General features: G+C 49.3%; 1 protein-coding gene across 4 annotated transcripts in view; it reads right to left on the reverse strand.

Moving 5' to 3' along the window:
• The window catches only part of SGSM1 (small G protein signaling modulator 1), a 77,924-nt gene that overhangs the window by 43,562 nt on the left and 7,950 nt on the right, over positions 1-26,412 (reverse strand). For 3 of the 4 annotated variants that reach the window (XM_067700430.1, XM_067700434.1, XM_067700432.1), the window contains 7 exons: positions 12,226-12,301; positions 8,885-9,047; positions 6,275-6,427; positions 3,324-3,391; positions 2,902-3,047; positions 2,638-2,769; positions 1,198-1,322 (listed from right to left, as the gene is read on the reverse strand). In XM_067700430.1, the coding sequence (XP_067556531.1) occupies positions 1,198-1,322; positions 2,638-2,769; positions 2,902-3,047; positions 3,324-3,391; positions 6,275-6,427; positions 8,885-9,047; positions 12,226-12,301 (863 nt within the window). The remainder of the gene's footprint in view (positions 1-1,197; positions 1,323-2,637; positions 2,770-2,901; positions 3,048-3,323; positions 3,392-6,274; positions 6,428-8,884; positions 9,048-12,225; positions 12,302-26,412) is intronic. The other variant, XM_067700431.1, reaches the window with a different exon arrangement.

Raw genomic sequence — 26,412 nt, forward strand, 5'->3', positions numbered from 1 at the left:
TGGGACCTGAACTCAGCTGGGAGGTCAGGGAAGGCCTGATATAGAGATTTCAGATGAACAAGCTGATATAAGGTTCAAGGGCAAGAGCATTTCCTCGGCTCCCACACTGCTCCTCCCAGAAGGTGTTGCCATCAGAAACTCAGGAGTCTGGCTGGAGCTGAATTACGTGGCCCAGCTGAGGACTGACTGCACCTCCCAATGACCGTCTCTGAGGACAGACGGTAACCCTTGCCCAGGAAGTGATCAGCTTAGAGAATGATATTAATCACACCAAAGCCTGGCGTTAATCGCACCGAGGCTTAACACTACACAGAATACAGTGATAGTGCTCTGGTCACGGCTCTTGGAAAGAGTTCTTCTTTTTTATATATAAATATATATATTTATACTTACAAATATGTATATATATTTATAGATGAAATCCTATAATTTCATGATGTTTGTTTGCTACTGCAGGACAATATGAAAGGCAGAGGGGATGATGGGATGGCTGTTAGGGCTGCATCATGGGTACCTGAGTTCTATTTTTATGTTAGAAATTCCTCATAATCAAAAGTTTTGAAGAAATCGAGAACATGTATAATAATAATAATAGAGACCGATGTGGGCTCAGAGCAGCAAAACCCATCATCCCTCCTCCCCACCGGCAGCCAAGACTCCCCCAGCTGAAATCACCGGGCGGGCTGCACCTCTGCATGGCGGCTTCCCTGTGTTTTTCCTAAACTTTCCCTAATTGCGCTGGAACACAGGGGATCGCAGGCAGGGAATCCCTGGTCCCCGGGTCTCTTTGAAGTGTGACTCCAAGGCCTTTGCTGGGTCTTATAACTCGCAGGGTATTACAGGAGATACAGACCTGGACCAGATGCTCACAACCAACACCTCTGGCCTTCCTTTTGCATTGAGTGATGGGTAAGGTGGCAGGAGACTGGGGAGTATTTGCCATTTGCGGGCTTACGAGATCTTTGTTACGATTTCTCTCTCCGGGTGGTGTTTGCCCAGGGCACTGCCTAATACCTATATCCTAAGATTCTTCCAGTCAGTTCCCAGATCCTCCTGAGTTACCCACAAGGCCACAGCTGCAGGGAGGCTGGACCAAGTGGCCATAACAACCAGACGGAGCAGGGGCAGAGGCGGGGCACAAGGGACAGGGCACAAACATCCCTGCGCCGAGGGGAAGGGAGGCTCCCAGCACCCTACCTCTTCTCGTAGTCCAGGTCCCCCACAGACCCGTTCATCAGCTGGTTGGGTGTCCACTTCAAGGTCATGACGTCAGCTGTCTGGTGCAGGGACAGATACCCCGGCACAGCCTCCATGTCGTCCCTCTGCAGAGACAGCAGGACTCAGGCCTGATCATAGCGCTGGCATCACAGTGGACACGGGCCCTGGCCCATGTGACTCAAGGGCACACAACCAGAACCAAGAGGTTGGCTCATTCCCTCCACGGCCATGTCCATCTGGAAGACCCCGAGCCTCCCTCCAGATGGCTGTGCTAAGCCAACCACCACGACGGGTTTGGTTCTACGGAGTCCAGCTGTGAAGGCCGCCCACCCCACCCTTTCATGTGGCTCAGGAGCCCTGATGCAAGGGTGGAGTCGGGGGGGAATCTTTAGAACCAGGAAGGGGGCTCTGTCCTCTCAATAACACCCTTTCCAAAACGGAAGGCATGTATCTGCCATCACTGTGTCCAGTCTTAAGGGAGAAAGAGATGGCAGCCGAGTTCTGTTCCAAAGATATTGCCCAGAACGCCCTCCCCAAATACCCTCTCCATACTCCCCGCCCAGGAGCCCCATCCTCTGCCTTCCCAATATGCCTGCAGGGCTTCTCACCTGCTCTGCTCTATCCCAAGTGGGGTTTGGCGGAGGGGGCTGTCTCCAAGCCTCACACATGAGAGGCAGCCCTCCTCCCCCCAGATTCACCCCACAACGTGTGGAGACAGACAACTAACATTTACTGAGCACCGAGGGTGTACCGAGCACGGCTCCACTCCATAAATATCTCAACCACACATGCCAGCAACCCCGGGAGGAAGCATCTTTGCCGTATTTCATCGATTCTAAGATACACAATTTTTTTTCACATTTTAGTGCACCTGAAACGGTGCATAGCAGGTTCAGTACAAATGAGTGAACTAAATGAGTGAGTGATTACAACAGAGAATGATAGATAGACAGCTGGCTGGACAGATGGATGGACAGATGAACTGGAAAACAAATGGACAAGTGCAGACATGGATTGATGATGGGTAGATGGATGGATTAATAGATGAATATAATTATGGGTGGATGGATGGAGGTAACGATGGGTAGATGAACGGACGGATGTAATAATGGGTAGATGGCCGTATGGACGTAATGATGGGTAGATGGATGGATGAATGAATGGGTGGTTGGGTGGATATAAATACAGGCCGATGGATAAAGAAATAGTGATGGATGCATGGATAGAGTGATGGGTGAATACAGAGACTGGAAGAGAGGAGACTGGCTGGGTGGGTGGAGACTTTGACAGATGGATGAATAGATGGGTGAATGGGTGGATGGATGGATAGATGAGCAACCAGGAGCCAGAGGGAACTCCTCCTCTACAACCTGGAGCCAGACCCCCAGTGGAAGAACTGGGCCCAAGATGAACTCTCACCGGCTGAACCAGAACGTTGTTCTTGCCATAGAGCAGGGTGGCCCGGGAGTTCTGGTGCAGGGACTCTACGTAGTCACGGGCGGAGAGGGACGGCCGGTCATCCATGCTGCTGCTCGAATGCCTTTTCTGGATCTGGCAATGTGCGGGGAGGTGGCAGATGAGGTCTGGAGTGACCACCAAGGCCCCGGTCCACTCCCCACCTCCACACCAAGTCCAGAACTCAGCCAGACTCCCTCCCAGTGCCCCACCGTCCACCCCACTCACGCAGAGGGCCGGACGCTTGGTGGGCGAGTCCTGTCGCAGGTGCAAGCTGTGGATGCGGTGCCTCTGGACAAGCTCGTCAGCTGAGGGGTCCGTCCAGAAGTGATCGGAAGTCTTCATCTTGGTGTACTCCAGGGCGCAGGGCCCTACTGTGGAGCAGACAGGGGCTGGGAAGCCATCTCCCTGGAAAGTCCTCCCTCCCTTCTACCACCAGATGGACCACTTATTTCACCATCTCTCCCCTCCAGGCAGCTAGCAGGACCCAGGGTCCTGCTAAAGAGAAACCAGCACAAGACCCTGAAAGCAAGAGGCAGGGAGCAGTTTTGAAGGGAGAGGCTGGAGGGAGGCGAGAGAGGCCCTTAGGAGGTGCCCCCTGGAGCTGAGACCAGAGATCCAGAGGAAGCTCAGAGCACTGGACCACTTACCCAACAAAGATGCAAGGATGGGGCCATCCACGGGGTCCATCAGGAGGGCTTCCTTCTCGTAATACTTACTAGCAAGAGAGGAAAGGACATGCAGGGTTGTATGGTGACCAGCGGAGGGTGCACAATCAACTACAACCTGAAGGTTAAGAGCAGACTGGGTTCAATGCCTCTCTGGTCACCCAGTACCTCTGTGAGCCTCAGCTGCCCCATCTGTAAAATGGGGATAATAATAATATGTCTCATAGGGCTGCCAAAGGACGTTTGAGAGAGACAACAGATGTAAGGCACTTAACACAGTGCTTGGCTATAACAGCTTAATACATGGCTTATTAATAATACATTATTATTAATAATGAGAGTAACAGAAAAAATCATTAGAAGGCTGCCGAGGCCTGGCTGTTCTGTCTGCTTCTCTTGCATCTTCCATTTCAAACATGAAGTCACTTAGAGGCTCAGATGATGTCTGCCCTTCCAATATTATTGAGGCAAACATAGGCTTTTTAGCTGTGGTGTGTCCTCAAAAGCTGTAATAATAGGCCTTCCTGTCTGGAAAACTAAAGCAGATGACGCTGGCCTGACACGCTCAAAAATGCCTCCGGCCTCTGACTCTCCAAAATAACATGCAATGGTGTCAATACGTTCGTGCTGAGTGTTTTGTTTTTTGAGTTGTTGTGCACTGGTTTCTAATTCTTTGCAAACTCATACAATCTAGAAACTAACAGAACTTCAGAATTGGAAAGGACCTTGTTCTGACCTCCTGAGGGATCTCAGGCCCAGAGAAGGTAAGTGACTTGCTGGAGGGCACACAGCAGGTGGATGCAGGCTACACCCAGCAAGCTTAGCTCTTCTTCCCTTCCTACAACAGGGGGTGAAGAACACAGGATCTGGAGTCGGACTGAGTGGGAGCCCAGCTCGGCCACTCCCTCCCTCGCTGTGTGTCCCTGGGCAGGTGACTACCTTCTCTAAGCTGCGTTCGGTGCCCTCAGCTGTAAAGTGGGAAGAATGACAGAACTCACCCACTTGCGGATGCTGGGAGGAGCAAATGTCCAACTGCATGTATTAAGTCCCAACACCGTGAAGTTCTCACTAAATGTGGCAATATCATTGTAATTTTACCCCGAAGAAATCTTCAATCAACCATAAAATTGGCTGAGGCAGAATGACACATCCTGGACATGCTCAACATCAAGTTTATACATTTTGGTGTCAGATCTGAAGCTAATACTTTGAGACACTTTCCAGTCCACCACTCATATTCTATTCCAAAAATCAGCACAGTTATGTGATCGTAACCTGGAAATAATGCCTTAAAATAGGAGGTAGGTTGGGAGCAAGATGTGACTATATAGGATAGCCCCACGGAGTTTCTTCCGGGTGATGGGTTTCTTTGGAACAGTTCTATAGCCTGAGTGTGGTGTTGGTTTTATGAAACTATGCATGTGTTAAAATTTCATAGAATTATATAGCAAAAAAAAAAAAGAATGTACCAATACTGTTGGTTTAACAGTATTGCATCAATGGCAATTTCTTGGTTTTAAGACTTGTACTACAGTTATGTAGGATGTTAACACTGAGGGTAGGCAAGAACCCTCTGTACTACTGCTTCAATTCTGTGTGAACCTAAAATTCAAATTACAGTGTTAATGAAGAAATAGTAGGTTGGTACTGCTGCTCAAATAAATTACTAAATAAATATGACCAACGTTTTCAGCGGGAAAACACAAGGTCATATGCCAAAGGCAATTAACTACAGAGACCCTGGACCCATAACAAGACAGGGGGCAGAGATGTGTTATAATTTACTAGGAGGTGAAGAGGTGAACTGGAACTCCAGAGCCTGGATTTCTTTCAGTTCCTCTCCTGCCTCCGGGCCTTTGCACCTGCTGTTCCCTTTGCTGAGAACACTCTTCCCCACACTGTTTCACAGTATCCCATCTTCTGGGATACTTTCCCTGACCACCCAGAGGAAGTTAAACACCACCCACCTGTCCTGGTACACTCATCACAAATTATCACAATTACTATTTGCCTGTTTTCCCTGCTACAATGCGAGTTTCATGAGGGGAAGGACTTTGGTTTGTACTTTCATACATATTTTCCTAGCAAACAGGCAAAGAATAAAAGATGAGAACAATGATACCCACTCTGTGTGAGGATGTGGTTAAACAGGCATTTTCACATACTGAAAGATGGAAAGATTCTCAGATATGTTTCTTTCTTTCTTCCATCCTCTCTGTCTCTCTTGCTGGAAAGGGGTGCTGGCCACGAGGAGTCTCAGATCATAGATCCTTCAGTAGATCTCCACTGTTCTTTTCGTAATATCCAAGTTCTTAAACATGACAGGCAAGACCAGTGCATCCCCAACATCTAGGTTAGTGCCTGGCACATAGTATATGCTCATTAAATATTTATTGGGTGAATGAATGGATGCACAGATGAATGTTTGCCAAGAGGACTTACATTGTAAAACCTTTATACCATGTCAATCTGAGCTAGGAGAGAAAATGTAAAAAATATCACTATGCATTCCCAAAATGCTGTGTACTCACTAACTCCTTTTCTCACCTCTTCTCCAGAGTGGCAGCAATTCCCATCCTGTCCCATTCACCAGAAGAGACAACAGAGGCACAGAGAAGCTAAGTGAGTCCCCTAGGGCCACATAGTGAATAGACTGTGGGCTTCATTCATGGGAAAAGGAACATCTCTAAGATTGCAAGATCCTTACACCCCACCCCAATTCCAGAGACCCTGCATTGCTATTAAGCACCCAAATATTCCCAAGGTTCTAAGCTAGGCTAGTTCAGAGTCACACATCCAGAAGGCCCTTATTTAATCACCTTCACATCAAGTGTATATCAAGGGGGCAAAGGGTAAGCAGCTTTGCGTGAGAGTGCAATTCCTAAGAAGGCCAGCAGGTGGTGGCAGAGCGCACCCAGGTGTCTTCCACTCACCTGCTGTTTTCCACAAGGTAATGAACAATTTTGTCCAGGACCTTCTCAAACAAGGCTGTACGGATCCACAGGTGCTTGATGGCGAGTGGGGACAGGTTGGGCAGTTTTGGCAGCTTTCGCACATTCTCCTGGAGGCCCTGTATCTGGTTTCGCCTTCAAGACCAGTAAAGGAAGAGAATAGATATTCACAAAAGAGGAAATCCAACGGGATCAATATGCAAAGAGGAAAGTGTCCAACTTCTCTGAGAAATCAAGGAATGTCAATTAGAACAACAACAAGAGCCCATATTGCTCCTGGAGAATGGGAAAACAGTTGAAAAAATAATACCGAGTGAGTGTGAAGCTGTGGTAAAACTGACACTTTCCTACACTGTGGATGGGTGAGCCAGATTCTCATACTGAAATGTCTTTGTTTTTTTAACATCTTTATGGAGTATAATTGCTTTACAATGGTGTGTTAGTTTCTGCTTTATAACAAAGTGAATCAGTTATACATATACATATGTTCCGATATTTCTTCCCTCTCGTGTTCCCTTCCCTCCCACCCTTCCTATCCCACCCCTCTAGGTGGTCACAAACCACCGAGCAGATCTCCCCGTGCTATGCGGCTGCTTCCCACTAGCTATCTACCTTACGTTTGGTAGTGTATATATGTCCATGCCACTCTCTCACTTTGTCACAGCTTACCTTTCCCCCTCCCCGTATCCTCAAGTCCATTCTCTAGTAGGTCTGTGTCTTTATTCCTGTCTTGCTCCTATTGAAATTTCTGTCCCCCTCTCTTACTTTCTCTCTCTTGGCTGGAAAAGAGTACTGGCCAGGAAGAGTCTTGGATTATAGATCTTTTGGTGGCTCCCCATTGCTCTGGAGAAGGAAGCTTTTTAACATGACTAGCAGGGCACTCCATGACCTCGCCCGTTTGCCTCTCCAGCCACCTCCTTATTACTCTCTGCCTCTGACCCCATGATCCAGCCAGACAGAGATATCTGTGGATCCCTGAGGCTGTGAAGCTCTCATATGAGGACTTTCGTGAACTGCTGCTTCTTCCCGGCTTCCCCCGCCCACCCTATTCCCTGGCTGACTCCTTCTCACTCTTGAGGTCTCAGCGAGGGCACCCCCTCCTACAGGAAGCCCTCTTGCACCAGCTGAAGCTGGGGAGGGGCCCCTCCTCTGTGTTCCCTCAACCTCTACAGCTTAACTTCCCACTCACTTCTCTGTCTTCCCCTCCACACTGTGACCTCGAGGGTATGGACAATGCAACTGCTTTTAAAATAAAATATTGAGTCTACCAAGTGGCAAGCCTTGGCCCTTTTTCACGCCTGTATCTCCAGGGCCCAGCACAGTGCCTGGCATATACAAAGGGCTCAGTAAATATGTCCACGAATGAATAATTGCACAAATGAATGAATGGACACCTGGAATGGACATCTCTCATTCCTCCATTAGAAAGTTGCTCCCAATGTTATGGAAGGTCCATGGAAATCCATCCCTTTTAAGAAGTTATCAGCAAACACCTGGGAATTTAGCAGATGGACTGGAAGGCACCTAAAGACCAGGTGGCTGAGGAGTCAGATTCCAAATGGGAGTTGGCAATGCCAAATCCATAGCCTTACCCATCATGCAGTTCTGGCCAGCAGTCCGGGGCTGGCAGGGCCTAAAGGGCAAGGAAAGGGCCATTTCTCATCCAGTGAAGTAGAGTAACCACTCATGGCAGAGAGGGCAAACACATGACATGCACGCCTCTCTCTCCCTTCTGTTGCCCATAACAGGCATGGCTAATCAATCCATGTCCTCTTTCCCATGTAGTCCACTCACAGCTCCAGAATCTTTCGCAACACAACTCTCTGTGCAGCTACTAGGACCAAATGGGTTTGAAACCTATTTGCCATCCCTGACCAGGCTCCAGGTAGAGGGTTTGGCTGTGCAGTTGGGACGCTGGGGGTGGCTCGGGTGGAAGGCCCTCATGTGCACACTCTCAGGCCATGAGCCTCCCCCCAGTACACACAATCAGCCACTAAGACAACATCCCCTTCAGTGGCTGCTTCACTGTGAGCATCTGTCCACACAGACAGAGACCATGTTGGTTATGTTAAACTTTGATCTTCCTGCATTTGGCAGAGGTTTGGCTCAGAGTAGGCACTTATTCACTTTCCAGTTGTTTCTTGGGCATCTCCCGGGTGCTGAGCACTGTCTCAGACACTGGGGACCTAATGGGGGATAGCACAGGTGCAGCTGCCTGCCCTCAAGGAGTTCAGAGTCAAGTGCGGGAGACAGACGACAATCAAGTAAACAGTAAATGAATAAACTACAGATGGTGATAACAACTGGGGAGACAATAAACAGAGGGATATAAAAGAGAAATGGTGTGAGGGTTGAAATTTACCATTAATTAGGGGAAGGCCTGAGGATGACAAGGAACCAGCCATGGAAGATGAGGGGTGTGAACTGGGTGGAGGGTACAGTGTGTGCAAAGGACCTGGGGTGTGAAAGAATCTGGCGGGTTGGAGGAGCAGAATGGAGAGTGGAGAGGGTGCAGGCTCTCACTGAGCCCGGGGAGGAGCAGGGGCTATCCTCTGGGGGTACCCTAGCCTGTACCCCGTTCTCAGCACTTACGCGCTCTCGATCAGCTGCTCCAGGTCCTGCACCTTGCGGCTCAGCTCCTCTGCTGGCGGGAAGCTCTTGCCCACTTTCATGAAGAGAGCTGCGATCTTGTTGCTGCGCAGGAAGCCAGCCGCTCGCCTCCGCAGGCCATGCAGGACGCAGGCCTCCACAGCCGCTGCAGGGACACAACGATCAGCAGGCCCTGCCCATGCTCCCCAGTGCCCAGCCTGGCTCTGAGCTTCCAACACACACAGGTACCTTGAAGATCCGGGGACCCCAGAATCACAAATTTCGTGACAGCATCATAGCAAAAAGCACGTATACCTCTCCACCATCCAGCCCCTCAAAAGGGAGCAAGGGGGCTTAGTGGTGAACCCACGCGGGCCGCCCAAGGTCAGATCATCTCTGTTCACATTCTCTCCTGGCCAATAACCAGCTGTGTGACAGGGGTCAATTACTTCCCCTCCCTGTGCCTCAGTTTCCTCATCTGTAAAACGGGGATAGTATGAACATTAACCTCGTGAGGTTACTGTTAGGATGAGGTGGAAAAAATGCACGGAAAGCACTTTGCCAGAGCCTGGCACATAGTGTGTGCTTTACGAATGTTAGCTATTACTCCTGTCCATGAGGGAGGGGAGCCTGGACCATGTGACTGCTGAGCTCTATTCCGGTTAGGGAGTCACACTGTTGTCACTACTACTGTGACTCCAGTAACAGCTAACATCATGGATCTCATCTGAGCTCTGCCACAGCCAGGCAGAAAGTAAAACCATCCATTTTTCAGATGTGGAAACTGAGGCTCCCAGAGGTAAACTGAACTGTCCAGGGCCACCCAGCAAATGAGTGATGGAGCTGGGATTCAAACCCACATCTGAACCCAAGGTGTGCTCACAACACCTGTGCCTCCACAAAGGGCCTTTGAAGAGAGGATTCAGTCATAATCTTCCCATTTCTGTGTTTCCCCTGGAGGCCCTGCGCAGCCGTCCTCAAATAAGAGACCTAGGGTGTAGCCTGGGTTCTACCACTAACTTGCTGTGTGACCTTAGGCAAATAACTTTCCCCTTCTGGTCCTCAGTGTTCCCTTCTGAGAAACAGACCCTGTGCAGGCCATTCTGATGGCCCCTATCTTATATCTGATACTCTCAGCAGCCTTTATTTATCTTCTTACTTTCCATCTTACACAGCAGACTGGGAGCTCTCTGGTATGCACTGGAGCATAATCAATGTTTATGGGAAAATGTTAATTTATAATAAGAGCTACCCCTTCTTGGGCACCTACTCAGCCAGTGTTAAGGTTTACCTTCCCTGATCCCCGTGGCAAAACTCATTAAGCAAGTGTTCTAGTTACTATCTTTTCAGAAGAGCACACCAGCACTCAAGAGTCTGGCCAAGGGCTTCCCTGGTGGCGCAGTGGTTGGGAGTCTGCCTGCCGATGCAGGGGGTGCGGGTTCGTGCCCTGGTCGGGGAAGATCCCACATGCCGCGGAGCGGCTGGGCCTGTGAGCCATGGCCGCTGAGCCTGCGTGTCCAGAGCCTGTGCTCCGCAATGGGAGAGGCCACGCAGTGAGAGGCCCGCGTACCGCAAAAAAAAAAAAAAAAAAAAAAGAGGCTGGCCAAGGTCATGCCATGTGCAAGGAGAAATACTGAGAGGTTTCAGTTTAATTGCTTGTGTTGCTTTTGTTGTTGTTGTTAGCAATGACTTGGCTTTGAAGGATTGTTCACATGTTGCCTAATCTGCTCATGGATTTAAAATATTCTGGGTGATGATCTCTAAAATATCTTCAGTTTTGCTTACATACCCAGAACTTTCATTTCTTTATACTGATTAAGTTCATGATCCATTCTGGCTTGGTAGACGTTATTCCATGCTTTCCGACAATGGCTCATAAGGAACAATGGACAAAAGAAACCTCAGGGACATCCCTCAGGTCTCATTTAGAGCCAGCAGATTTCTCTCACCCCCAAACTCTGATCAGAGTTAGAGAATTATTATGATTTTTATCACTCTCTAGTCTTCTAAGTCTTTAATTGGTAGGTATGCTAGTGAGTCCCAAAATAGACATGCATATCATGTCTTTTGCAAATAAAAATGTCCAGGAGAAAAAAGAAAGCCAGAGATACGTATCTATATTTATATAGAGAGATATATATTCCCATATTTGTGTGTGTGTATATACATGTGCACGCATAAATGTGTATTTTTATACATAACGTAACATCTTACAGAAAAACCCCAATGAACTTTTTGGCCAACCCAATATATACATAAAACATATTTCTGGGACTTCCCTGGTAGTCCAGTGGTTAAGACTCGGCGCTTTCACTGCCATGGGCCCAGGTTTGATCTCTGCTCAGGGAACTAAGATCCCACAAGCCAGGAGGTGCAGCCAATATATATATATATATATGTGTGTGTATATATATATTTATTTAAATAAATGCATTATCACCTAAAAAAATAAGATCTTGCCCAAGGTCACCCAACCAAGAAATGGCAGAGGTGGGATGTGAACAGAGGTGGGCTGCAAGGGGCTGAGCTGACGTCAGTGGTCTCCCAGGTCATGGCATGTGCTCAGCCAGCTGTAGGCCCATGGGTGGTGTCCCCGGCCATCTGGATGGAGGCTGATGGGCCCCTCTATAGGGCCAAGACCGTGAGGGGGGCATTACAGCTTGTCCTTTGTTATGAGACTCCAATCACGAAATAAAAAGGTGTTCAGGGAGAAAGAAACACTCCCACGTATACGTACACACTGCTTAGGCACTGAATCTGACTTCAGGGACACGGTAAGACACCTGTCTCTAGCCATTGTGAAAGTACAGTAAGAACCTGGCAGCGAGGTTATTCCTGGAACCCTGTGGGCCTCGCAGATTCAAGGAGAGAAGTCTCAGTCACGCTCTGAGCCTGCCTCCTTTGCTGAGCCAGCTGGAAGAGATCCCTCGGGATGTGTCTATGGCTCTTGATTCCTTTCGTTTTTTTTTAAGTCCTCATTCATCCTCTCTCTTTACCTGGGTGAGGAAAGGATGTAGAGCCCATCCCTTAGATGCAAGACCCTTGGTCGCTTGGGGTAGGGTCAGTGCGAACGGAACCCACGGGAGGGAAGGCATCCTTCTATGTCAACCATGATTACCTTTTCCCGGGGTGCAGATGTCATTCTTAATTTCTTCTCTACTTCCAAATCTTTTCTCTACTTCCAAATTCCCTAATGGAGTCCCTTTAGAATCCAAAAATAACTTCGCAGTTAAAAAGCAAAAGAATGACATGAGAACTTTGCTCAAAGAAAGACGCCACATCCCCAAGGCAGCCCACAGAGGGAAAAAAAAGCTGCTTTTCAAGGCCACGGGCCACTAACTCACCACAGAAAGAGATGATGTGGCTGCTGTCTTCATGGACAAACTTGCGCGTGACGGCTTCCTCCATAATCTGCTTCACCTGGAAGGCAGAGGCACCAGAGGGGGAGACCCAAACCCATTCGGGGTGCAGACACCTCAAAGGGCTACATCACTCCCCACGGTGTTCTCAGGCTGCTTGGGATGTTTTGGTAACTGCTTTCCTTCCACATCCTCCCTGCTGTGTTTTCTGTAGGGCTAGGGCCTGTGGCCTCTGATAGCTGCACACTTCACACTGAACTAAATTATTTTTTCAGGCTCTCTGCACAGTGGGCTTCTCTTGAGGTGTCACGAAAAATGTCCTCTCCTTCCTGACTGTCCACATCATCTAAGGCATCCCACCTCTAACTCCTTCCATCCCCTGTTATGGTTTCTTCAGAGTACTTCCTGTCCTATTTGTTTACTGTCTGTCTCCATCTTCTACAATATAATTTCCCCAAGGGCAGGGCCTTGTCTGCCTTTTTTCACGGCTGTATCCATGGAGGCTAGAACAGTGCCTGGTCCACAGTAGGTCTCCATAAATATTTTCTAAGTGAGTGGATGAATGAATGAATGAATGAAACGGGTATATTAAAAAAAACAGGAAGGTGTAGTATGAAGAATCAGCCCTGGAATCCTGTAGACCACAGTTCAAATCCCTGCTCAGGTACCTACCAGCTGGATTTGTGATCTTATTTTGGGAAACAGAGGCTTAGCAACGTGTAGAAATTCACCCAGAAACGTAGAGCTGGCCCAGAGTGGAGACAGAATCCAAGCTGGGTCTGACCCCCCAGGCTGTGTGTTTTTCATACTACATTCACTCATTCAACAAATATTTATTGAACACCTGTGATGTGCCAGGCACAGGGGACACAGCGCTGAAAGGGCAGCCATGCCTCTGCTTATGGAGGTGGCCCTTTGGTGGCCTGAATGCCCTTCTGCTCTGCTGGATTCTGGGCCCCACTGTGTCTGGAGTCACTGTAGCACTTTAGCAAAGTGTTTCTCCCCTCTAAGGCCTCAGTTTGCCCACCTGGAGGTTGAGGAGGTCAGAAGAGATGACCTCAAAACCTGGTCCCCGCTCTACATCTCTGGGGCTGTGACGTGGGGATCCGGAATCCACCCCCATCGATGAGCCCCTACTCCCTTCTGGCTGCCCTGCAGCCCACCTACACTCGGCCTGGCCAGCCCATCCACGTGCCTGTCTGAGAGCAGTCTCAGGCTCTCAGTGTCCCTCTCTCCTTTCCTTCTGATTGCCTTCTGGAGGGGAAGACAGAACCCAAAGCATCCTTGGCCATGTTCTCCGGAAAAACACATGGCAGTGACCACCTGAGAGCTGACACAGCACCTCCCCCGACACAACCAAGTCAGCACCCGCACCGTGAACAGCTCCCGGCCACCAAGCCCAGCAAGCTCTAAGCCTGGTTTTGCCAGCAGCATTTCAAAGTCTGAAAACTATCTAACTGAGCCTGTGGAACTGGTCCCAATTACAAATGGGGAAACTGAGGTTCAGGAAGATGAACTAGCCCACCCAAGGCCATACGGCTAGGAAGCAGCAGAGCTGGAATTCCAACTTATAAAAATGTTTCTCATTTTGGCTCCAGCTGCCATATCCTGGCCCGTCTAGCTGCTAGCTGTATTTCCTCAGGCAGCCCATGTCGCCTCTCTGAACCTTAGTTTTCTCACTGGGTAAAGGGCTTGTAGGAACAGCACCTACAAGGGGCAATGGGAGGACTGCACAAGGTAATGCACCCCATGTGCTGAGTACAGAGCCTGGTGTGCAGTGTACCTGCGATAAACGTTAGCTGCATGTAGGTCATTGCCCTACCGAGAACCTCACACCTGGCCTCCTTTACCGTTATTCTGGTCCTGCCTGAAACATCACCTGTTAAGATTAAATTTCCTTGCTTGGGGGCCCACAGTGGCTGCTTTTTGTAACATCCATCAGATTTGTGATGATTTTGTCAGCATCTGTCCTCCCTGCCAAGCTGTGGACCCCATGAGGGCAAGCACTCCGTGTCTCTCTGCTTAACAACTGTGGTTCCAGCACACAGTAGGTGTTCAATAAAGTTCTGTTTGAGGAATGAATGGCTTGAAAGATCATGATTGACTTCTGCTTTGGTAGAATATTCTAGTTGAAAAACATGCTTTCTTATCACTATAATCATGGGTAAATGGAGTAGCCGTATAATGACAAACAAAGGCACAGAGAGGCGGAGTAACCTGCCCAGAGTCACACAGCCGGTGACGAATGGATTCAGGGCTTGGACCCAGGTTTATCCGACTCCAGGGGTTGAGCCTCTTCTACAACATGCCGTTAAGCCCACATGGTCTCAGAGCATTTGTCCCCCTCTCTGCCCTCCTCAGCCTCAGGTACCTGCCTCCCTCTTTTCTCTGCTCCCAGCACCTAGACTTGGACATCCTTTGGGAATAGAGGCTGAGGGAGTGAGTTCAGGCCAAATAGTGGTGACAGTAGACTGTCAGGGAGGCATGGGGGTGGGTGTCCAGGCAGCTGGATCGGGAGTACTTTCAAAAGCACAGTGAGTAATCAACAGCCAAGAATTGGGAGCCAAGCAGACGTGGGTTCAAATCCTGGCTCAGCCACTTACTAGCTGTAGGAGCTTAGGCAAACTCCCTTACCTATAGCTCCAATTTCTACAGAATCGTTTCACTGACTCTTTTGGCTCCACCATTGAAACAGACTTAGAGTCCAACCATTTTTCCTCCCCTCCACCAGCACTGCCCAGGTGCCAGTGATGCTGGTCCAAGTCATATCTCTCCTAGATTGACACTGTAACCTCTCACTGGTCTCCCTGCATCTACATCCTAGAGGCTGTCTTAACAGCCTTAACTGTGTCCAGAAGGATCTTGTTAAAAGGTAAGTCAACAGAACAACCAGACAGAAGGCCAATAAGGAAACAGGGGACTTGGACGACATTATAGACCAACTGGACCTAACAGACACATGGACTGTCCAACCAACAAGAGCAGAATACACACTTTTCTCAAGTGTACATGGAATAGTCTTCAGATTAGTGTGTTAGGACACAAAACAAGTCTTAATAAATTTTAAAAGACTGAAATCAAAGAAAGTATCTCTTCCGATCACAATGGAATGAAGCTAGAAATCAACAGCAGAAGGAAAACTGGGAAATCCAGAAATAACTGAAAATTTAAACACACGCTTAAACAATGAGTCAAAGAAGAAATCACAAGAAAAATCAACAAACGTCTTGAGACAAAAGAAAATGAAAACACAACATGCAAACATTTATGGGATGAAAGGGAAGCAGTGATAAGAGGGAAATTTACAGTTGGAAATACTTACGTTAAAGAATAAAGATCCCAAATCAGCAATCTAACTTTACACCTTAACGAACTATAAAAGAATAAACTAAACCCAAAGCTAGCAGAGGGGAATCAAGATTAGAAATAAACAAAATAGAGAACAGAAAAAATTAACAAAAGCAAGAGTTGGTTCAAACAATCAGCAAAATTGACAAACCTTTAAGCTGGACTGACTAAGAAAAAAGGAGAGGGCTTCCCCTCTGAGAACCAGCCCTCGGATACTGAGTTCAAGGTGGAGAGAGCTGCAGGGATGGAGTAAGACAGTCCTGCCCTGAAGGGGCCCTTAGTTCAAAGAGCCACAAGCTAAGAGAGGTGGGAGGTAAGTGCGATGGGGACCAGCAGAGCTCCTCGGGTGGGGCCCAGAAGCACCAGCACTGGCACCAGCTGGGAACTGGTCAGAGAGAGGTACAGATGCTCAGCCTCACCCTGGACCTACTGAATCAGAAACTCTGAGGTGGTGATCAAGCCCTCCAGGTGATCTCAAGCACGCTCAGACTGTACTCAAGGATCTAAGGGGATGGAAAAGGAGAGGCGGGGAGAGTGCGGAAGGGTGGGGGAGGATATAAAATATAAAATAAGGAGCTGCCCCCAAATCCTTAAGAAAGAGGCGTAGCAGTCACAGCTGTCTCTGGGGACCCCCCCCCCATACAGGCTGCCCCTTCTGGGAACCTCTCCTTCCCACCCTGATCAGACTGGGGGCAGTAGCGGGTCCTGGCTCCCCAACGTTAATATCACGGGGTGCTGCATGCTTCCCTTGCCTTAGTCAACAGCCCTTTATTAAATTCACCTTGGGAAGCACTTGCTTCCTATCGGCACCCTGACTGCACACACACATTGTCTCAACTCCAGAATCTGCAGAGCGGAGAAGGCTGTCTGCTTGCAGCTGTGGATCCTGAAATTCAAAGGGTCACACAGCTGGGAAGCCGGCTGCAGGGAGGAGCCCGTGGCTGCCTGGCTCTGGGCCTCTTGTCCTGGGGATGGATCTGGGGGTGGGTGGTGGAGGGGAGAATGCAGCACCCAGGGTGTTCTCAGCCTGAACAAGGGGTTCCAGCGAGTGAGGGCCCCTCCCCACCTCCGTTGGCTCCCAGCTGTGGGCTAGAATATCTTGCCAGAAGTTCATAACAGGCTGATAGCCGGAGGCCAGGAGAGGAAATTAAAAGGCAATGCTGTGGGAGCCTCCCCCAGAAGGTCACTGAGAGTCTTGCAGAAGAGGGCATGGTCTCGCCGCAAGAAGAAAGAGGCTGCTGCCCACTCCTGCGAGGGGGGGACCCATCCCCGGGGACAGGTCAGCACTGGGGGCGGGGGAAGAGGGTCTGGCAGCTGCAGAAGACTTCTGAAATTAGCTCAACCACCCTCCCCCTCTCACACCCCCAGACATGGTCTTGAACTTGGTCCACGCTGGAGGCAGACAGACTGAGGGACCGTGGGGTGGTTTGGAGACAGTGGCAGTGGCAGGGTGCCATCCTGGCTCCTTGCGGCCTGCGTGATTTTCTAAGCTTTGGACCAGGAATCCCGCCCCATTTGGGCAGCACAGAGGCAGTGACTATGGTTGGCGCCACTCTAGAGCCACACAGACCTGCATTCTCATCCCAGCCCGGCCACTCACGTCCAGTGTGAGCTCGGTCGAGTCGTGCCCCTGCTGGCACCTCAGTTTCCTCATCTGTAAAGTGGAACCTATCACCCCCTGGGGCTGTGCTGAGAGTTAAATGCGATGTGACTGGTGAAAGGGTAGGCCGGGCTGGCACACAGTAGAAGCTTTATGACGCTAAAGCTTACCCTCACTTTTTTGGGCACTCGCTGTGTTCCGGGGACTATCTGTAAGCACAACCTTAATGAGGTCATTTCCCAAGTTATTCCCATTTTATAGATGGGGAAACTGACACACAAACATTAGCTAACTTGACCCAGGTCATGCAGAGGCAGCAGGATTCAGACCCAGGGCCTTTGTTCTAACAAATACTTTGTCTGTCACTGCAGAAGCAGAGGCCACTGTGAACCAAACGCTTCTGTTATTCTCCTTTTGTTTTGTCATTCTGCTTTTGTTATTAGAATAAAAGAGAATGTATACTAAGAGCATCTACGAAGTGCCAGGTGATCTGTATAGAATGTCTGATTTAATCCTCATGGGAGCATTATTATCCCCATTTTAGAGATGGATAAAGTGAGGCACAGAGAGTTTATACAACTTGCCTGTAGGTCACACAGCCAGGACTTGAAGCCAGGTCTGACGGCCTGAACTGAAGCCCTGCCTCCAGCCCTGCCCAATGCTGGGTCAGGCCCTCTGAAATCCCAAGGTGCTGAGAAACCTGTGAGGAGGGATTCTCCAGTGTCTCCCAACTTGGGGATGGAAAGAGGCACTGAACTGGGAGTCAGAAGACCTGGGTCACCTGGATGTGACTCTGCCAACTACATCCCACTGTGGGGGCCCTTCAGAGGCAGGGGCACCTCAAAGGTCACAGTGGTCGGGAAACTGTGATCCCTCTCCAGCTCCATTCTAAGGAGTCCTCCAACAAGTGCTTGCATTTCTCCAACGATGGGGAGCTCACTCTTTTTGGAACCAGCTTCTCAGCTCTAAGGACAAGATGTGAGGAGGCAGTTGAGAGAGGCTAAGAGCCCAAGAGGTGGAGTCACTGACCTGGGGTCCAATCCTTGGCCACTCACTGCCCACATGATGCTAGACAAGCTTCCCCATCTGTAAAGTGGGGTGGATGGTCTTAGCACCCCTACCTCACAGGGGTAATGTGAGGCTTGAATGAGACTGTGGAGACTGTACTTGGCACACAGTAGGGATGCTACAAACAGTAATGACTCTTGACATGGTAGTGACGGTCAGGTTCACTGAGTGGCCCACGGTGGATATCCATGAGGGTTAGTTAGTTAGGTGAATGGCCAATTGCTAAGGGGCCCTTTCAGCTCTATTCACCAACCCCAACTTCCTCTGGCTGTGGCCCAGCCGTGCCTCCACATCAGGCCTCAGAGCACCTACCCCACCCCACCGCGGGCCCCACCCGGCAACCATTCAGAAATATGCCCTGCCCTCCCCCATCCCTCCCTCCCTCTACCTGCAAATATTTAAACAGCATAAAAGGAGGAGTAATCTCAGGAGGGAGACAGGGAAATCCGGGCCAATCTGCAAAGCCGGAAGGGGGGCTCCTGGTGGCTCCCCGGGCTGCCCTGTGTCTCTCCTCCTCACACCTGCCACCTGCGCACACCCAGGTACCCTCATGTTGCCCACCTGGAACCCTGCCAGCTTCCAAATCGACTTGCTCCTCCTCCCTGACTCTCCACACTGTGCTGTGTTCACTCCTCTAAGCCCCGATGGGAATCACATGGCCCAGTATGCAGGGCTGTCACAAGGATTACGGAAAATACAGGCAGGGGACCTCAAACGAGACCCAGCACACAGCTGGCACCATATAAAGGGAGGCATTTTAGTGACGTGAGTAAGAACATGGGCTTGGGAGCCACCAGGCCCAGGTCAAACTCCAGCTCTGCTGTTCGCTGGGGGACCTCGGGCCTCGGTTTCCTCATCTGTGAAATGGGGATGATGTCTGCACCACCTCACAGGGGTGCTATGTGAGGATTCCACAGACAAAACAGGCACAGTGCTCAGAACCGCCCTGTCTAAAACGGAGCCTCTTGCATGGCACCCTAGAACTTATCACAGCCTGATCGTCACTACACGTCTGTGGATTTATTCGTTCAGTGTCCGTCTCTCCCAAGTAAACCTTGAGCCCCTCGGACAAGCAGTTCAATATATATTTGGTGATCACTTTGATTATACCAATAACACGAATACCAGTAGCCGATGCTTATGCAGCTGGGTTCCAGGCAGTGTCCTAAGCCCCTTGGATGCCTGATCTCGTTTGCTATGTGTGTAAGGCTGGGGTCAGCAAACTTCTTCTGTAGTAAGTCAGACAGCAAATACTTCAGGCTTTAGGATAGCGGTGCCATATAAAATACAGGATGCCCAGTAAAATCTAAATTTCAGATAAACAAGAAATACATATATATATTTGGTATAAGTATGTTCCAAATAGCGAATGGTAAATACTTTTGCTAAAACATTACTGTTTCCCTGAAAGTCAAATGTAATTGGGCTTTCTGAATTTTCATTTGCTAAATCTGGCAAACCTCTTTTTTAGACCACGTACAGTCTACGTCACAGAGTCTCTTTTGTTTTTACAACGCTTTGCAATGTAAAAAGCACTCCTGGCTCAAGGGCAGCACACAAACAGGCTGCATTTGGGCCACGGGGACCCCTGGTTTAAAGCACCCAGCACAGTGCCTGTGGCACATAGGAGGCCTAAATAAACATCACCAGAGCTGCCACCTGCTAGGCGGAGGCCTTAGAGCATCCGCACACCAGCTGGGGTCTCAGGCGGTAGGTGCCTGGTGGTGCAGGTGGGTGAGTAATGCTTAGGTAGCAACAGCTTCTGAGATGGAGGCCCCTAGGCAGCCTGACTCTTACATCTACAAGAAACTCACGGTGGAGAGGACTGTTAGATTAGGATGCCTGGAGGGCCTTCGAAATGGTTTTAAAAATAACTCTCAGGGACTTCGCTGGTGGTGCAGTGGTTGAGAATCCGCCTGCCAATGTTCGAGTCCTGGTCTGGGAAGATCCCACAGGCCGCGGAGCAACTAAGCCAGTGCACCACAGCTACTGAGGCTGTGCTCTAGAGCCCGTGAGCCACAACTACTGAGCCAGCGCACCACAACTACTGAAGCCCACGCGCCTAGAGCCCGTGCTCCGCAACAAGAGAAGCCACCACAATGAGAAGCACGTGCACCACAACAAAGAGTAGCCCCTGCTCGCCGCAACTAGAGAAAGCCCGCGTGCAGCAACGAAGACCCAACACAGACAAAAATAAATAAAAAACAAAACAAAACTCTCAGCATGTGGGGAAAGTGGGGAGAAAAGGGGGGTGGCTCAAAGGCCCCCTCGACAATGACTGGGGTGAGGGGGGTGAGAGGTGGATAGGCTGGGCCACTCTGCAGGCACCCCGGATGCTGAGAACAAGAAGCCGATACCTTAAGAGGCCAGTATTTCCAGCTCTGCCTCAGAACGCAGGTCCCCAAAGGCAACGCAATGGGCTCACCTCCACGCCTTTGCCTAGGTGGTGCCTTCTGCCAGATGCCCCTCCCTGCATGCTCCAGCTGGCTAACTGCAACTCAGGCTTCAGCCCAGGGGTCCCCTCCTCCTGGGAGCCTTCCTGGACTTTCCATACCCCAAGCGGGGATAAGCATGCCTCTTCCACGTTCCGCTAACACCTGCCTTCCCATAACGTATCACATGAACCAAAACTGTCAAAACTGACTGCTCAGTCAGTCAACATTCACAGAGCGCCTCCTATGTGTGCAGCATTAGGTGGCAAGCAGATAGAGTCCCTGTCCTCATGGAGGTCACAGTCAAGCAAGGTGGAAAGACATTAACTAAATCACACCAACGGGTAGATAATGACGAAGTGAGACCAGTTCTCTGCAGTGAAAGAACTTGGTTCTATGAGAACAGATAACAAGGAAACTGGGTGGGTGGGGAGGTCAGGGAGGGCTTCCTGCAGGAGGTGACGCTCAAGATCTGAAGTACAAGTAGAAATGAACTTTCTGGGCTTTGGATTCACCAACTCTAAAGCATAGGGGAAAAAAATTCCTCCTGCTACTGCCCCCACAGAGGTGCCCTGGAGCTCAAAGGAAGGAACAGATGTACAGACAGTGTGGCAGGGAAAAGCACTACATGGGAATAGCTGGCGGCTCTGTATTTTTTAATTTGATATGGGCGAGGCACGCAGGAGGTGAGAGTTGGGAGGGGCTGGAACAGGGCTGAGGCTGATGGGTGGGGCGGGGCGGGGGGAGGGAAAGGAATATTTTGGGAAGCTCCAAAGCAGACACAGATGTGGGGGCTGGATGGGACCGCCTGGCAAGCTATAACTATTCCCATGGTGTGGCTCCACCTGCCTTTCCTGCCAAATCCTGTCCCTTCCCAGTCACACGTGCATTCCTTCTGTGTGACCCATGTGACTCCCACCACCTGACATTCGCTTCTGCAGTACCCTCCACCTGACATCCCCACCCACCCTTACATCCACCTCCAGCTCTGGAAAAACCACCCAGTGCTCCAGAACCAGATAATGTGACCTTCTTACTCCCTCCTGAGACCCCCTCGAGTTGATGTGATGCCCCCTCCCTTTCCCAACTCCTAGAGCAACACCCACTGCACAGCCATGAGCACTGGACTCTGGAATCAAACTCCCAGAATTCATATCCCAGCTCATGCACGCATGATCTCGGGCAACTCATGTCCCTTCTCTGAGCCTCAGCATTCTCATCCATAAAATGGTGTTATTCATATTAGTGTTATATTAGTATTTGTATTAGAGATTAGTATTGTCTCAAAGGCATAAAATAATACATTTTGTACATTTTGTAGCAATATATCTTGGATCGGTCTCTGAAGGCAAAAGAAATAAAAGCAAAAATAAACAAATGAGACCTAATTAAACTTAAAAGCTTTTGCACAGCAAGAGAAACCATTGACGAAACAAAAAGACAACCTACGGAATGGGAGAAAATATATGCAAATGATATGACCGATAAGGGGTTGATATCCAAAATATATATAAACAGCTCAGACAACTCAATATAAAGCATTAAACACAATAGCAGCTACATAGTAGGTGCTTTATGCATTTGTTTTATGTAAGAACAACCAGCATTTATTTATAAAGTGCTCACTGTGTGCCTGGCACTGTGTTTAGGGGGTTTATCTCATCCAATCCTTGTGGCAATTTGGAGAAATGGATACAATTAGCCTCCTCATTTTACAAACGAGGAAACTGAGTCTCAGTGAGATTAAATGACTTTCCAAGAGCACAAGGTTTTCAAATGGCAGGGCAGGGATTCAAACCCATGACTACCTGCTCTGCACCGACCCTGGCACACAGTAGGTTCATTCATTCATTCAACAGACACCTACGGATGCTTCCCACAAGCTGGGTAGGAGCTTTACATATGTGAGCCCAAAGATTCACAATAATATAGGTGTCATTGCTACTATTCTCATTTTTCCAACGAAGCAGCAGACCTGGGAGGGACAAAGGTCATCTGGCCTGTGAAGAGGCTGGGATCTGAATCAAGGTCTCCTGCTCCAGAGTCCCAAGTCACGGTGGGGACGCTAGCAGCCAGGTGGCCAATGCACCAGCTCCCTCAGCCCAGTGAAGCCCAATGTCACAGTCACAGCCAGGGTCCAGCAGCACCTGCCAGCTCCACCTCTGCCCCAGCCATCATCTTTCATGACCCATCTCTCCCAGCTCGCCAGGCACCTCCTAGCTCCCTCTCTCTGCCACACGTCGGTTCCCGAAGGAAAATCAGAGTCATGAAAAGAATGTCCAAGCTGAAATGCTTATTACTAAATGAAAGAAGCCACTCTGAAAAGGCAACATACTGTATGATTCCAACTGTACGACGTTCTGGAAAAAGCAAAACTATGGAGACAGTAAAAAGATGGGTAGTTGCCAGGGGTTGGGGGGAGAGAAGGATGACTAGGGTGGAGCACAGAGGATTTTAGGGCAGTGAAACTGTTCTGTGTGATGCTCTAATGGTGGATACACGTCCCTATGCATTTGTCCACACCCACAGCATGCACATCACCAAGACTGAATCCTAGCGTAGCTATGAACTTGGGGTGATAATGTGTCAATGCAGATTCCTCCATTGTAACAAATGTCCCATTCTGGTGGGGGGTCCATAGTGGGGAAGGCTGTGCATGTGTGGGGTGGGGAGTGTAAGGGAAATCTCTGTACTTTTCATTTAATTTTTACTGTGAACCTAAACTACTCTAAAAAAATAAAGTCTGTTTCTTAAAAAAATGTCTTTACCTTACTCTGCCACTCATGGAGGATGTCGGCGGGGGTCCCAGCTTTTGGGCAAACAGGCTGAGTCTCCTTTCAAAGAGACTCCTCCTTGCCTTCAGCCTGTGTGGTCTGCAGGGCGCTCTGGGGCCTCGCAGAGCAGGGGTCTGAAGGTGTCTGGCACTAGGACCTCAGCAACCACAGGGAATGGATCAAGCTTCCTTTTCGGGATTCTCTCTCGCCTGCAGTTCCAGGACTGATCTGCCCCACCCTCACGCCCACATCCTTCCACCCTGCCCACCACATCCACACAGGTAAGGAAGGCAAAGCCACAGGGGTGTCCTTCTGCAGTCCCATCCGTGTGATGGGAATGAGCAGATAAATAAATAAGTGATGAAGTGGTGGCATGTGGATTTTCAGAGGGTTAGAAAAGCCCTCCCTCCGGTTCCTCACTCTTAAACGCCCTAAAGGTGGCTATGGGGCTTGCAGGAGAAGCAAATGCCTCTCCCGGGCTGCTGCCGGTCCCGCCCCAGTTAATAGTTTACTGACGTGCTATAAATAGGCACCAGGCTTGTTTCCGAAGAGCAGAAAGACCCGCCAGCCAGCGGGGCCCGGAAGGAGAGGTGTTCCGGGGCTGAGAATGGAGTTCCCACCAACAGGTCTGTCATCGCCACCCTGCACAGGTGCCCCAGACCCCTCGACAAGGAGTCTTCCCCAGTGCCTGATTCTAAGACCATTCACCTGGGGACATCCTGGCCAAAAGGTCCCTCCGGCCAACACTCCCACACCCAGCCCCGGATGGACATGGAGAAGCCTTGAAGGCCATCCCCCGGCCGCCCCCCATCCCCAGGAAAAAGGGCCCGCGTGTTTCACATTCTCAGCCCACACCATGGACACCCGCCAGCTTTCTCCCGGTTGCTCTGCCTACTGCGTGTGGCGGCTCCCCTGGCAACATGCCCCGTTTCCACAGAACCACGGGCCTCAAGGATGAGGAAGGCACACACGGACTCCAGAGGGTGCCGAGATTCTCTGGAAAGCTGCCCAAAATCTGGGGGTCTGGGCGGCTGCAGGAAAGAAAGAAACGGAATTCCCAGATGGTTCACACTCAGGATGGACCAGAAAATGGACTAACCACCTCCAGCCAACCTTAAGAGGAAAAGCAGTGAGATAGTGTGTTTAAGGGCTGGGTTAGAATCCTGGTTCTTACGGGCTCTCCGACCTTGGGCAAGTCACTTCACTTGCTCTGTGCTTCAGTTTACTCATCTGTAAAATGGGACAATAAATAGGACCTACCCCTACCTCTGAGGTAGGGGTAGGTCCTATTTATTAAGGATTTTTTAAAGATCAAATATGTTAATGGATATAAAGCACTTAGCACAACGTCTAGAACATGATAGAACTTTCTGGACATGCTGTATCCCTGTATCGTCCAATATGGTATCGCTAGCCACGTGGGGCTATTGAAACGTGCCTAGTGCCGTTGAGGAACAGTATTTAAAATGTAATTTTACTTGATTTAAATGTAAATAGGCACACGTGACTAGTAGCCCACATTGGACAGTGCAGGTCTAGAATATAGTAGGTGCCCAATAAATGCTCATTATGATTATTATTAGAGATTGATATTATTATTAGAGGACTCACTGGGTTAGAAATTAGGAGACACTATTTCATTTCTGAGCACGTGGAGGTTGGGAAACTGTACTGTATTCACCTTTGTATCCCAGCATCTTTCAGGATGTTTTGTTTTTTTTTTTAATCTGTGAAAGGTTTATTTAAAACCATATTAAAGGACACCAACTGTATTAGGGTATCTGGGTTGTGGATCCTCTACAGGTCCTGAGGATGATGGAGGATACCCTCTCCATACAGCAAGTACAAAGTGTTTGTACAATTTCAGGGTTTTGCACACCCCAGAGTAAAAATCTCTGATCCAGCAGACACCTGCGCACAGCAGGTCCCCAGGCAGCACTTGGGATCACAGCCAGGCACGGAGCATCAGAGTGGCCACCTCTACTGTTAGGGGCTGAGCTCCAAATGCAGGACCCTCAGGCTGTGAAGGTGGATGTCTGTGGTTTGTTGGCCTAGTTACCATCTCCCTGTCTGATCATTTCACCTTGACTCTCCTCTGGGTCCCCTCCTTTACTCTCACAGGGCTGACTCCACACTTCACCCCTCCAGGCTTGACCAATCAGAGCAATCCATCCCACAGCCATTGGCGCAAAAGGAGCACATGACCCAGGCTGGTCGGATGAGATGTAATCCTAAGACTTCTGCTAGAACCGTGGGGAAGGAGAAGCTCTGTTTGTCTCGATGTCAAGCTGGCATATTGTTTCCTGAGAGCGGCTGGGCAACCCTCTACCTCCCCATAGAGAGGAAGCATAAAGCTTACACAGACAAAAGCAGCACAGAGAGGTGGAGAGAGATGGTCCTGATAACATCACTGGAACCCCTGGATACAGCTGTACATAAAGCCGGATCACTACAAACTTCCCAAACCCTTGAACCAATAGATCCATTTCTTAGCCTCTCTTTCCCTTTCTGCTTTATATTTATATGTTTATTTACTGTTTTAACTAGTTTATTTTTAGCAAGTTATTATCCAACTTGAATTGGACGGGGCTGGCTAAAATACCCTGCTCTGCTGCTTTGCAGCTGTGTGACCTTACTTAGTCTCGTTTCTCAACCTCTATGAGCTTCAATTTCCTCTTCAGCAAAGAGGAGTTGCTATTCTGTACGTACTCTATAGGAAAATTGCTTTGTGGATTAAATGAGACAGAGTAAAGCACTTAGAGTAGCGTTTAATAAATGGTAGTAGTAAAAATGTCTTTATTTCTTAAAAAAAAAGAAATGATAGCTGCTCTAATTCTAACTTTCTATTTCAACATAATTCACTAAATAACAATAATTAGAGGAGAATTCATTCAATGCCCCAAGTATCGCCAAGTCCCTTGATCTCTTGGGGCTTCAGTTATCCGATTTT

The sequence above is a fragment of the Pseudorca crassidens genome, chromosome 12, assembly GCF_039906515.1.
Source record: "Pseudorca crassidens isolate mPseCra1 chromosome 12, mPseCra1.hap1, whole genome shotgun sequence".
In the NCBI taxonomy this organism is placed as follows: domain Eukaryota; kingdom Metazoa; phylum Chordata; class Mammalia; order Artiodactyla; family Delphinidae; genus Pseudorca; species Pseudorca crassidens.